The sequence below is a fragment of the Chrysochloris asiatica genome, unplaced genomic scaffold, assembly GCF_000296735.1.
Source record: "Chrysochloris asiatica unplaced genomic scaffold, ChrAsi1.0 scaffold00036, whole genome shotgun sequence".
NCBI classification, from domain to species: Eukaryota; Metazoa; Chordata; class Mammalia; order Afrosoricida; family Chrysochloridae; genus Chrysochloris; species Chrysochloris asiatica.
In genome coordinates, this window is record NW_006408554.1 from 2,275,114 (window position 1) to 2,289,849 (window position 14,736).

General features: G+C 38.6%; 1 protein-coding gene across 4 annotated transcripts in view; it reads left to right on the forward strand.

Annotated features, from left to right (window-relative positions):
* The window catches only part of STAU2 (staufen double-stranded RNA binding protein 2), a 473,318-nt gene that overhangs the window by 46,089 nt on the left and 412,493 nt on the right, over positions 1-14,736 (forward strand). Inside the window, exon 1 of one of the 4 annotated variants that reach the window (XM_006860009.1) lies at positions 10,924-11,051. The exons of the other annotated variants lie outside the window; for them this stretch is intronic. Coding sequence (XP_006860071.1) covers positions 10,938-11,051 — 114 coding nt within the window. The 5' untranslated portion in view covers positions 10,924-10,937. Of the gene's footprint in view, positions 1-10,923; positions 11,052-14,736 lie in introns of those variants that run through there. 4 annotated transcript variants of the gene reach the window in all.

Sequence of the window (14,736 nt, forward strand, 5' to 3'; positions counted from 1 at the left end):
TTTCCTGTAGGTCTTTCTTTCAAGAAGTATCTTCTGTTCTTCTAGCTGCTCCAGGCTGGTCTGCTCATCCTTTCAAGTGGAAATTTCCCATCTCTGGAGATCTGGATGTGGTTCAAGCTTCCACCTATAGTCTTATGTATTGCAGAGGCTCCGCAGGAAGCCTCCTTCACTGGGTATGTTGTAGCCCCATTTTAGGTGTTCCAATCAGTTATAAGAGTCCTGGGGTTAATGCGCCAGACTTCAAAGCTGTTTGAACTGCAAGGTCGGTAGTTCAAGTTCACCAGCTGCTCCTCGGAACCCTGTACAGGGTCACTATGGGTCGGAACCGACTCAATGGCACTTAACAACAACAACAAATCAGTTATAGGCAGAAGACGGACTTACAGGCTTTCTATGGTGATGTTTCCGGCTATTCCTTTCTCTCCCCTTCCAGTGTCTATTTCATAATATAATGCAAGGAAAACCAAGATTCAAAAGACAGCTAAGCATCTTAACATTATTCCCCCGCTTTCCCCATTGCATCCATGTCTCAATCTCTGTATCCCAGAGCCCTGTTGTCCCAAGGTTGTGCATACATCATTATTTACCTCTGTCCCACTTAGCCCATGCAAACCTGCCTAATTGCTCTCCTATCTGCTTTGTTCTTCCATTCACCTCTCCCTTCTTGTATATTGCCCCCTCCTCAGCACCCAAACTATCCTATGTCTATTCCCTACCCTGTGCTCCACCTTTACCTCCCTCTCTTCCTCACCCACCCTACCCACCACATCCCACTAACCAGCAAAGAATCCACCCCCCTTTAGTATGGGTTCTTTTAGGATCTTTCTTATATGACTGAATATCTTAAGAGACATGGGTATTGGTAAGCTAAGAAGCATTGCTGTTTAAATCCCAAAATGACTTCTTTGGAAAAGTAGGAGATTCTTTGTGTTGTTATGTGCCGTCAAGTCAGTTCCTACTCATAGTGATCCTCTATAGGGTTTTCAAGGAACAATTGGTGGGTTTGAACTGCTGTCCTTATAGTTAGTGGTCTCATATTTATTGTACAGCACTGTACCAGGACTCCCTGTGGGCATGACAGAATGCTTTATCCAACATCAGGGTATCCCATATAGCATTGCCTTGGATCAGGGGACTCAGTAAATGAGGTATGGCAATGGGCCCATGGTCATAGAATTCACTGATCTTACTATGTTCTTCATCATCCTAAAGCCAACAAAACAGTGTTAGTGGGATTCATCACAATCTGATTCTTTGTGGCATCACCACTCAGACATTTGTTATCAGTAAAAGCTACATAGCTTGGGGTGGTTTGGTTGCTCTGATCATTTGCAATGATCTCCACTTTCCCATTCTGGAAAGATACCCACACAAGATCAATGCCAATTGCAGGTCCCTTAGACATGAGTGCTCAGTGGAGGTCCCGATTAGGTGAAGAAACTCAGACTGCAGGGCTGCCACCACACAGAATGAACTGGAGTAGCCTTTTAAAGATGTGGCACCAGCTGGCTGGCAATACCTTTTAGGCTGGGGCAGCGTTCTCCACAAGGCTGTATATGCTCTAAACCAATGTCCAGTATATGGTGATGTTTCTCCAATAGCTAGGATTCATGGCTCCAGGAACCAAGAGGTTTACTGTGACTCCTACTGATCAGCATTCAGTTCATAATGGATAACTCAGGTCATATGGTGACTTTATGGCCCCTGGTTATTGTCTGCTAAGGCCTAGTACCAAGCCAAAAGCTGTTTTTCAAAAGGAGAGTAGTTAGGTGCAGAGAATGATAGGGCTTTGCTCCAAAATCCTAAGTGCCTGCACTGTGATTCATCCATAGGGACCTGTCAGAGACTGCAAATTGCACCTCTACCTACCAATGACACTTTAGCTGGATCATATGGCCCAACTGACAGAGTGACTTGCACAACAGCCTGAACCAGTTTCAAAGCTTTCTCTTGTTCTGGGCCTAACTCAAAACTAGCAGCTTATCAAGTCACTGATAAATAGGCCAGAGTAGCAGACCTAAATGAGGGATATATTGCTTCCAAAATCCAAAGAGGCTCACCAGGGCTCTGTTTTAGTTGTGGAGGGTCGTATCCATTAACTTATCTTTCATTCTGGTAGGAATATGTCAATATTCCTTACATCACGGAACCTCTAGAAATTTCACTGAGGTGGCAGGCACCTGAACTTTTGTTGGCTTAATTTTCCACCCTTCAGTGCACAGATGTATTACCAGTAGGTCTACAGTCTTTGATAGTTCTCCCTTACTAGGTTCAGTCAGCATAATGTCATCAATGTAATGGACCAGTGTGATGCCTTGTGGCAGGAAATGGCAATCAAGTTTCCTGTGGACTAAATTAGGACATAGTGCTGGAAAGTTAATGTACTTCGAGGTAGGACAGTGAAGGTGTATAGTTGGCCTTGCCAGCTAAAGGCAAACGGCTTTTGGTAATCCTTTGAAACTGGAATCGAGAAAAGGGCATTCACTAGGTAAATAGCAACATTCCAGGTACTGTTGTTGTTGTTGTTGATGTGCCGTGGAGTCGGTTCCAACTCATAGCGACCCTGTACAGGGTTTCTGAGGCTGTAAATCTTTACGGGAGCAGAAAGCCTCATCTTTCTCCCCTGGAACAGCTGGTAGTTTCAAACTGCTAACACTGAGGTTAGCAGTACAGTTCGTAATCACTGTACTACCAGAGCTTGCTCAAGCAATGAAACAACATCTGGAACAGCAGCTGCAGTTAGAGTCACCACCTGGTTAAGTTTATGATTATCTACTGTCATTCTTCAAGATTCATCTGTTTTTGTACAGGCCAGATAAATGAGTGAAATGGGGGATGTGTTGGGTATCACAACCCCTGAATCCTTCAAGTCCTTGATTTTGGTAGTAATCTCTGTAATCCTTCCAGGAATGCAGTATAGTTTAAGCTTACTATTTTCCTAGGTAGAGGCAATTCTAATGAGTTCCAGTTGGCTCTTCCTACCATAATAGTCCTTTGTTCCACATTTCAGGGATCCAGTGTCAGGGTTCTGCCAGTTGCTGAGTATGTCTATTCCTATTATGCTTCTGGAAATGGAGAAATTGTTACAGGATGAGTTTTGGGACCCACTGTGTGATGGATCTTAGCAGAAACTTCTTTAATAACATAACCTCCGTACACAACCACTCTGGTGGGCCTCAGTGATGATTTGGGTCGCCTGGAATTAGTGTCAGTTCAGAGCTAGTGTCCAGTAATCCCTGAAAACTCAAATTATTTCCTTTCCCTAATGAATAGACTTTCTGCTCCCATAAAGGTTTATGGCCTCGGAAACCCTGTACAGGGGTACTGTGAGTCAGAACCAACTCCACAGCACATAACAACAACAACAATGAAGAAGTCACTCTTGTTGTAAAAGGCTGTGGATCCCTTTAGGGAAGACTGGAAAAAAGACTAATAACATTATCAATTTTTGACAATATAGTAGGTTTTTTCCTCAAGGATACTTAGCCTTCCCTTCATTCAAGGGCTCATGGATCTGTAAACTGGATCAAGTCTGAGACTTGAGTGAGAGGCCATGTTACTGTTCTGGTAATTCAAGTTAGACAGCCATTCATTTGACTTAGAATTCATATGCTTCTACAGATTAAGTAAATATTTCATAGATTTCCCATCTGTTTCACTCCTAGGGACAGCTTGTCTAAGTAGCCAATGCCATAAATCCACATGATTCTGCTATCCATTATGGCAACCTCACCCACCTTGTCTGTGTTGATTAAGTGCTCGCACTTGGCCCCTATCACCATGAAGTCCAGTCAGCCCTATTGTAGTTGAGCATCTTAGTTCAATTAGAGTAGTTTCTACTCTTAAATCTGACCTATATATAATAGCAGCCACAGCAGTCTTCAAGGATGCTGGGACTCCCTTCACAAAAATTTTCCTCATTGGTGTGGTGAAAGGTGTGTTGTTGGGTACTCCCTCTGTGGGATCTTGGGTCTATCTTGGTAAATCCACTCTAACATGCTATTCTGAAACCTTGGGATACTTTACTGTAAACCAAGGCAGGCCTGGCACTTCAACTTAGTGTATTTTTGGCTGCTGTGCAATTCAGTGAACCAACCAAATAAACTGTTTGATCCTCTCCTTACCTCTCGAGCTTAAACACTGAATGAAGATTCTGAGCTAAGTGGGTTTATAGCAATAAATTCAGTCTGATCCAGCCTTATGTTCCTTGTATCATTATCCAACACCCTTAATAGCTATTTCTGCAGGTATTCTACAGGTTTTTGTTTGTACATATTAGCATATTAGAAAAATCAAGTAATTCTTTTAGAGTGTAGCATACTTCTTTGTGAGGCACAATTTTACATCACCTTTTGGGGCTCAATGGAATGTAAGTCTAGAAGCAGTAATTGGTGGACATGAATTTTATGAGAGATTTGCCTCAGGTGATTTCCCTGAAGTGACCCAGACACCATCTCAACAGTCATTGGCTTAATCTCATCAAGTGTGGGAAGATTGGGTAATGGTTTTACTGATAGTGGATCAGCACACAAAGATGGAGTAGTTTCTTCATATGGGAGGAAGGTGCTGTTGGCAAGAATGATTCAATAAAATTTAGGGGCTCAGTGTCCCCAGCTCTTTGATTATCTGCCCATATGCTCCCATCCCATATTTCAGGATCCCATTTCTTGCCAGTCAGTGTTCTCCCTTTAGCAGCAGGCACTATTAGATACTGGGAATTTAGTTGGCATTGTAATTCAGCATTATCAGCTCTGTTATTACAAGGAAGGAATAGGCGTTCTTTCAGGCCACAAGTGGAAACTTTGAGGCTTTTTATGCGTTGCTTGAGCTATAACTCCAAAGGCCTGAACTGGTCTCTTTCCTTTACCACTTGGTGTATTGTCAGTAGGACCCACCAACCATACTTCTCATCCTGAGAAAATTGCAGAAAAGTATCAAACACATGGTCATCCAGAGTCTCGCTTATCACCAGTATGTGATATGCAGGGAGTGATATTTTGCATATTAACCTTGCTACTTCATGCCATGGTTTAGCATAGTTAACAGTGCCATTAAAAGTAGTTAGACTTGAGAACCAATTTAGAAAACTCATCCTTATGATTTTGTTTCTCTATAATTGCTTCTGGTGCCCAAAGTCTTAGTCTGGGTTCTTTAGAGAAATGAAACCAGTGAAGCTTGTATGTTGTTGTTGTTAAGTGCTGTCGAGTTGTTTCCAATTCATAGTGATCCTGTATAGGGTTTCCAAGGAGCAGCTGGTGAGTTTGAACTGCCAACCTTACTTGGCCAGACCTTGTGGTCGAGTGCTTATCCTCCAGTGCCATACCAGGACTCCTAAATCTTATGTATGTATGATAAGTTTATATCAAAGAAATGGTTCACACAGCTGCTGTTGTTGTTTTTATGTGCTGTGGAGTTGGTTCTGACTCATAGCGACCCTGTACAGGGTTTCTGAGGCTGTAAATCTTTACAGGAGCAGAAAGCCTCATCTATCTCCTGCAGAACAGCTGGTAGTTTTGAACTGCTGACCTTGCGGTTCGCAGCCCGATCCATAACCACTGCGCTACCAGAGCTCCACACAGCTGTCATACAGCTGTTTGTTGTTGTTGTTGTTAAGTGCCATCGAGTCGGGTCCGACCCATAGCGACCCTGTACAGGGTTTCCGAGGGTGTAAATCTTTACGGGAGTAGAAAGCCTCATCTTTCTCCCGCGGAGCAGCTGGTAGTTTCGAACCGCTGACCTTAAGGTTCGCAGCCCGATTCGTAACCACTACGCTACCAGAGCTGTAGAGGTGGATAAATTCCAAGTCGGTGGGTCAGATCTTAAGACTGGAGGCTTCTGACTCACAGTTACAGAGCTGATGAACCAAGATCGGCACGTCAGACAGCAGACAGGCATGCAGGTCTGGCAGGAAAGAAGACAAGACTGCTGACAACTTGGAGGGATTGGCAGGTTATAGAGCAAGCCAGTGGCTGAAGTCCAAAGAACCAGTTTGGAGGACAAGATCTAGACCCAGGAGAGAGTAAACAAGCTCTGCTTTAGTGTCCAGTGTTTTGGAAACAGGCCACACCCTCAAGGAAGCTTCTCTTCAATTGATTGGCTGCACATAGCTGATGTCATCATGAGCAATTACTATGTCTTAACTGCCAGACCACTGAGAATCCTGGCCCTGTCAGTATGACACACAACCATAACAGTCAGACAGTGGAAAAAGAATAGCAAGTACAGGTTTTATGCACAGTATTAAATAAGTACATCCTTTTAGTATGAATAAAATTATCTTACTCTAAGGAGATATTTCAGCCTAGAATATTTTAGTTTAGAAAACTATGTTGATAAAACCACATCACTCTTTTCACATTTGATGCTAATTTGCTTTAACAAATAATTGTTTGTAATCAGTATAATAATGGATTATTAATCATTTCTAATAGTATCAGGCATCATCTCATTCAATCCATACAGTTACCCAGTGAGATCAAACAACTATTTCCTCTATTTTACTGTTGAAGAGATACTTAACTTTTTCAAGGTTTCATAGACACAAATAAATGACAGAGATACTCCCAAAGAGGGGCTTGTAACCCGCATATCGTTGTTGCTGTCAAAATGGTGAAGTTTTCGCTTATGGAATTTAATTGCCATTCATTTGTACATACTTCTAAAATAAAGTGATTCTAGCTAGGAAGTTGACTTACATTGAAATTGACAGTACCAAGGATACTGCAATTGGCATTGCAGAATGAAGACATTCTTAGATCTCTTGTTATAATTAGCAGGATAGTTTAACATTATACCTTTGTAACATTCTATTTCTCATTTTTTACATAGTTAATGTTTCTAAAAAATTATATATCAATTTTTATAGAGTAATTAATTTTTCATAATTTTATACCTTATCAAAATTTTGTATTAAATTTAAAAATTATTGCTCTATCACTGAGCCCTGTCATATAGTTAGCACTAAGATTCCAGAGTAAATAGAAGAACAGCTACTTAAAATAAAGTTTTAATCATTTTGCAAATGAAAAAACCCAAAAAACTAACATGTGGCTGTTGTTAAGTGCCATTGAGTCAGTTGTGACTGACTCAGAGAGATGCTGTATACAGTTTTCAGGGAGTGGCTGGTGGGTTTGAATCTTGCAGTTAGCAGTTCAGTGCTTATCCTGCACCGACTGTACCAGGATCCTGACACATGACTAATTACTTTTTAATTTATCAACTTAAAGAATTGGGAGTTAACAAAGTGGGTTCTGCAGGTATTTTACATGCCTCTCAACCCATGGCTTCAGTCCCACCTTAAAATGCTTCATGGGATTTATGTTACTTTATGAAGCAGAGTGTCACAATTAATGGAATCTGTGCTTAACATTACGTTATTGGTTAGCACTTTCGTTGAATTGATTTAGATCATATTTTCTTACCAAATAGAGTTCACATAACTATAAAATTATAGTTTTAAGAACATTTTAATGTATTTAAATCATGTGCTATTAAATTTATTCAAACTACAATATTTTCACATTATACCTATGCTTTTCATAATTTGTTTTGTATCGTAACATGAATATGTAGTATTGCTAAGTTATGAAAATTATACAATAGCAGCATAAATGCTATTTTAGTGTCATGCACAATTAGCAGATTTTTATCAGTCTTTTGTTATTTTATTTTAAAACAAATCATATTCTGCTTTTGCTTTTTGATGTTCTTTAGCAGTGTTACACTTGAGTACTTCTTGCCGTGATATTGCAAGAACCTAAACTGATTATGGAGCTCAGTGTGGCTTAATAGGATAAACTCTGGACTACTAACTATGAGGTCAGCAGTTCAAACCCACCAGCTGCTCCTTGGAAATCTCATATAGGGTCATTAGGAGTTGGAACCTGCTTGAAGGCATTTAACAACAACAAACTGATGATAGCCTCAGATAAGTATTTTATATGAGTACTGAATTTCCGAATTGAACGGGACAATTTATAAAATGTTTATTTTAGTAAAGCACAGTGGAATAAGGTAAAATGCAGGCTACTTCATATCTCTCTTGACTTACTTTGTCTTTTATTTTTATGTGTTCACCCAAAATAGGAAATACTGTTTGTTTTCGTGGGGAGAAATAAGGGGCGGTTTGGGGAGAGTTTGCAAGCTACTAGCAATGCTTTATTTGTAGAATCAACTAGAGTTAGTCACTTGGATTCTATTTCTTTTTACATTTGTAAGGTATTTATGTAGTTTTCTTACAAAATAGTTTCTTAATTATAATGATTGTGATCAAATGTTTGTACTAAATTGCTGAGAGTGTCAAGAATATTAAAAAGTTAAAAGATGATTCTTTTCTGCGGTGAGCCCTGCCATAAAAAGATTGTAGGTTAGGTTCCAAAAGCCAGTTATTGCCATTATTTTATGTATTGAGCTGGAAGTAATTCACTTGCATATTTAATGATTAAATTTTAAAACAGAAAACCACCAAACTTTTTTGACATTGATTTATGCAAGATAAAAAAAACAAACAAAACCACAGTTAAATGTATCTATAAGATGAAGTGGAAACAGTTTAGCATAATTTAATAGTTAAAATATTCTGAGGCCATAATAATAACTTCTGTTTTCTGGTATAGTTTAAAAACTACCTGGTGCTATTACTCATAACATTTTAACCTCACAACAACCTTATGAGTTAAGTAGGATCTATTCATTTATCTCTCTTTATAAGGAATAGAATAGAGAGCTTAGTAGTGGTGGCTGTGTGCCGTGGAGTCGGTTCCAACTCATAGTGGCCCTGTACAGGGTTTCTGAGGCTGTAAATCTTTACTGGAGCAGAAAGCCTCATCTTTCTCCCTCAAAGCAACTGGTAGATTTGAACTGCTAACTTGTGGTTAGCAGTCCAACTCGTAATCCATTACACTACCAGGGCTCCTTAGAGGCTTTAGTAAGTTTAAGTAAAAATTAAAACCATACAGGATAAGAAAGGCTTTTTAAAACAAGGCACAAAAAGCACAAAACCTAGAAGAAAGGATCTGTAAGTATAGTATTCACATAAAATACCCTGTAAAAAAAAGGACAGAAGCAGTGCCTAAAAGAGGTCAAATAACATAAAAAGTTAACCATCTTGTTTTAATGGAAATGTAAAACGATAGTAGGTTTCCATTTTCCAACCATTACATTAATAAAAATGGAAAATCTGACCATACTGCATGTTTTTGAGGAGAAGGGGGAATGGTAGCGCTCACGTTGCCAGGTGAAGGGAATTTGGTGTCGTTATTTGAGAGTCATTTGGCAGTAGGTTCTCCTAAGAGTGAAGAATTGCAAACAACCTCTATGTCTGTCAGTTACGGGAATAGATAAACGGGCACAATACTGTGATGGGGATTAGACAGCAGTTCGAAGTAATAAACTACATCTACATAAAATCTCAAAAACACAGGAATGAAAAAAGTTATAAAAATGATGTGTTTGTTGTAATACTGTTAGTATAAATACCAAACCATATATACCAAGACAGTGTACATCATTGTATTTAAAATATATTTAAAATACATTCTGTTGAGAAATACATTCTAAATTCATATAGTGGTTGGTTATGGAACAGATAAAGGGAACTTACCTGAAGTGTGGTACTGCTTTTTTAAGGAATAAAACAAAGCAATCATGGGAAATATTAAGAGTTTTCACTTCTGGGTGGTAGGTACATGGGCATTTGTTAAATTCATTCTAGTTTTTATTTTCAGAATTTATTTTGCAAACAAAAAGGAAAAGGAAGTTTAATTTGCTTTGTTGTTGCTGGCAAGTGTGGTCCAGTTGGTTCTGACTTATAGAGACCCTTATAGGGCTTCTGAGAAGCGGTTGGTTGTTTTGAACCAACACGATTGCAGTTAGCAGTCCAGTACTTATCCTACAGTGCCACACCAGGAGCTCTTGATTTGCTTTATTGTTGATAAGTGCCATGGAGTCGGTTCCAACTCATAGCAACCCTGTATAGGGCTTCCGAGGAGCGGCTAGTCAGCTTGAGCTGGTGATACTACAGTTCAAACCAACTTTGCAGTCTAGAACGTTAACCCATAGCATCACACCAAGTGCCTTCAAGTCAGGTCCAACTCATAGCTAGCTACTCTGTATATAGTTTCTGAGGAACAGCTGGTGAGTTCAAACAGCTGACCTTGTGGTTAGTAGTCCAGTGCTTATTGTACAGCTCCATACAGTAATTGGAAGAGCAAGGACTTACACTTAGTGTTTCATTTTCAATATCTAGAGCTTTTTCTGCTAAAGTACTGCCTCAAAATGCAAAGAAAAAGTAGAAAAAAAATTTAATTTTATACTAAGAATAATCAAGAAAATTATGTATTAATAGTAAAAGTTTTTGAGAGGACAGGAAACTATAGAATAAATTAAAACCTTATTATAATTTTATGTTATTCAAAAATCTTTAAGTGTGCTATTATATATGATATGTTGTTGTTGTTGTAAGTGCCGTTGAGTCGGTTCCGACTCATAGTGACGCTGTATAAGGTTTCTGAGGAGCAACTGGTGGGTTTGTACTGCTGACCTAGTGGTTCAAACCAACTTTGTCGTTCAGCGCATTAATCTGCAGTGCTACACACCAGGACTCCATATATGATGTTTGTGTGTGTGTATAATACACATATATGTACATGTAAACGTATGCATGTATAAATATATATGTACACACACACATATATCAACTTAGATACTTAGGAAAAAAGTTACCTTAATGTATTGTTTTATGTGTGATATATATTTCTACTTCATCTAATAAAAGATAGATTTGATTTTTTACACAACATTCATGAAAATAATTTAATCCTAATGTATAATGTGACTTCACTCTAAAAAAGTCAAAACTAGTTTTTTTTTCCATTTTATAAGTCATTCTTCACAAAAAGTTTACAGCCTTTTTATTTGCAGCTTCTCTCCAAGATAAAATGGCAAACCCCAAAGAGAAAACTCCAATGTGTCTGGTAAATGAGTTAGCCCGTTTCAATAGAGTCCAACCTCAGTATAAACTTCTGAATGAAAGAGGGCCTGCTCATTCCAAGGTAAGGTTTTGAAGAGAGGTGGTGAGACATGCTTATCAAACTCTATCAGCTTTATCATTGCAGGTGTTAATTGTGCTTTATTTTGGGGAGTGAGGGGGAGCAGTGGCTGGCCTGAAGGCTTTTACTTCTAAAGTAATAATATTCTGAAGTCTGTAATGTTCAGTGATTTTATAATTTATTATAGTTTATAAAACTCTTTCAGATGTTTTACTTCACAGAATTTTAATAAAACCACGTAAGATAAGGATTTTTCATTTCCATTTTATAAATTAAGGAACTCAGACACAGAAAAGTTAAGTGACTTACCTATGGTCACATAATTCATAAGTACCAGGGCCAGCACTAAATATGTGTTGACTACCAAGTACAGTGCTCTTTTCATTAAATCACATCTGCTAAAGTAAAAATGGGCATAGAGTAATAATAGCTATTGTTATTTACTAAGGCATTCTTTTCCAATGTAATGTTTAATTCTAAGATTCATGGTTTATGGAAGTTGAATATATCCTTGTTATTATCCATACATTCATATATAGTATTATTCTTTTTTAAAAAAAAGCAATTCATATTTATATATAGTCATACACATTGCATATATACTTGTTAAAATGCAGTCTACAACTAGTACATGGTCTGTTACGTTTTATTCATCTGCTTGAAAAAAATCTCAGTTGTGCATAATTTTTATTGGAAAATTTGTAATCTTCTAAATTGGAGATTTTTATAATTATCCTAAATTTTTGTATATAGTTGAGTCTGTGGAAGCAATTGGTTCTGTTTTCAGGTGCTTTCGAGTTGATTCTGACCCACTGCCTTTATGTATAATAGAGTGAAATGGTGCCTGTCCTGTGCCATTCAGAATTGATTAATCCAGATTGATCCTTCTTTATAAGGTATTTCAATTTTGGGTTTTATTACTGTTTAGTGGCACCTCCCTCAAAATAAAAAGAAGATGAACTTAAAATCAGTCAGTTTCTACCATATTAGTAGCTTTTATGAAGGATTTATGGGAAACAGTTTCATTTGTGCTTGTGTCAGCAGAGAAAGTGGTATGGCCGTTGTCTGCCTGTCCAGCCATTTACTCTGGTTCTTTCGTACCTACTCTTGCCCTTACTCATGTTGAATTGTTTCCATTGTTTTGAATTTTTTGTGTTCTTTTCACATCTCTCTGCTTTTTTTGGATGTGGTAATTAATTAACAATAATTATTTAATGTTATCTTCTTTGAAGGTCCTTTTGGCCTTAATAATTTTTGAACAGTCACCTCACATATTGTCACACCTTCCAGAACTCTCTGAAACCACCTCTGATTCTTTCATTTGGGCTCCGACAGGGCCTACTTTTCTCAATTTCATTATTTTCCAGGTTGCAGAACGATGAAATACTTGTATGTTGACCATTATTCTTGTGTTAGATTGAGCTCAGTTAGAGTGTGTTTTTTATTTTGCTCTTTTTAATTTTTTGGTTATTCTAACATATGTCCTCCCTACTTTCCATTGCCAATTCCAGGTATCCTTCTTTGATATAATCCTCCAATGTTGCATTTCATGTAACCACACTAATCACCCACATCTCCTCCTGTTGTTGGTTTCAACTCACAGCAACACTGTATAGAGTTTCCAAGAAGTGACTGGTGGGTTTGAACTTCCAGCCTGGCAGTTAGCAGTTCAGTGCTTATCCAGTGCTACACAATGCCAGAATGCCTCCTCCTGGTTGTCATTTAATGACCTCTGGGTGATTCCACTGTTTGTTAGGGTTTGCTTTTACTCTCTCCAACATTCATGTTAGTTTATGGTAATTGCAGAGCCGAAATAGATGATTGTTCCAATGCAGTTAACTTGAATTTTCCCAATTATCTTACCCTTCACTCTTCCTTAGTCTCTCATTGATCATATTCTTGACCTTATTATTACCAATAACTATGAAGCCCTAATTTTAGTTTCAAGCATCTGTCCCTTTTACGTTCACCTCCTAGCTTTCAGCAGTCCTTCAACACCACTGAAATTTAAAATCCATTGATTATATCGCTCAGTTCTCACATAGTTCCTTCCCATTGCCATAGACAGAGCAGAACTGCTCTGTAGCATTTCTGAGGCTGTAATTCTTTATGGAAGCAGGCTGCCTCATCTTTCTCCTGAAAACGGAGTGGCTGGAAAGTTCAATCTGCCAGTCTTTCTTTCAGTTAGAAGCCCAGTGCTTAGCCTGCTGTGCCACTCAGCTTAAATTCCACATATTTTCAATGTACCTTTAGTTCTTTTGCCCCCTGTTGGTTATAATTACTTGCTTGGCAAAATTCTAACTCCATGTCTAAAGTCTGCCTTCCCCTTTTGAATTGTGGATGAACTGCTTGTTGAGGTCAACTCTTCTAGTGTGTAGTAGAGCCCTTCCTCTACTCAAGGACATGGCTCCAGCCTAGCTTTGCTGTGCCCTGTCCTGTCCTGCCCTCCCATTCCCTTTCTTGCTCTGTTTTTGTATTTTCCCAGTCCCCTTTTCCATCCCCTCCTTTTTCTTCTCTCCCTTCACTATTCTTGATGATTTCTTCCCCAGTAGATCATTCTAATCAACATACGAACATGTTATCATATTCCCATTTAAAAAAGAAATTCTTAATACCACTCCCCACTTAACTTGTAACCCCATTTCTTCTTTCCTCTTAAAGCTTTATAAAAGACTTTATGCTACTCTTTCTCATTTTTATCCCATTTCCTCTCCAGTCAAGCTTTTGCTTCCACTCTCCATCAGAATCTGCCTAATGAAGGGCACTAGTGACCTTGTTAAATGTAACAATCATCAGTCCTCATATAACTTGGTCTGTCAGCTACATTCGATAACATTGCGTCAGTTCTCTTTGCTGAAAGGTTTTCTTCATTTGAATTCCAAGTTACTGACTGTACTCTCTGGCTTTTCACTGATTTCACTGACCACAATTTTTAAGTTTCCTTTGATGGATTTTTCTTATCTCAAGATGTTTTAATGTTGGAGTGAGTGTCCCAGTGCTCAGACCTTGGGCCTCTTTTCCTCATTCTCTTGACTTACTCCCTTGGTGATCACACACTGTCTCATAGCTTTATTTAAATAACAGTCAAGTCAGTTCCCACTCATAGTGACCTTGTATAGGGCTTCTGAGGAGCAACAGGTGGGTTTGAAGTACCACGCCAGGACTCCTACATAATATTTGTTGTTGTTGTGCTGTTGAGTTGATTCAGACCCATAGTGACCCTGTGGGTTTGAACTGCTGACCTTGCGTTCCAGAGATAATTACCCTGTGATGCCACACCAGGACTTATGCTCTTAAATTTATGTCTCCAGGTCAGAGTCCTCCACTATATTCTAGCATTGAATGAGGCGGTGTCAAAATTTTTAAGAAACAATGGAATTAAAAGATGATGGAATTTCCCCTCGGTTTTGAAGCTCCCTTGTGTGTCTTTGATATTGCTTGTTCTTTTATTAGCAGAGAAAATGGTGTGGCCATTTACGCTGCTTCTCTTTCATACCTACACTTGTCCCTAACAGTTTATCTTTTCTGAATTTTTATGTTCTTTTTGTAGCCTGCTAATGATCCCTATTTGGATGTATAGTACATATCTCAGATTGAGCATATTTGAAACTGAATTCTGATGTCTGTCACTCCTCCTGCTCCCTTATATTTTGAATACTTATTGTTGTTAGTATCTTCGAGTCAGTAC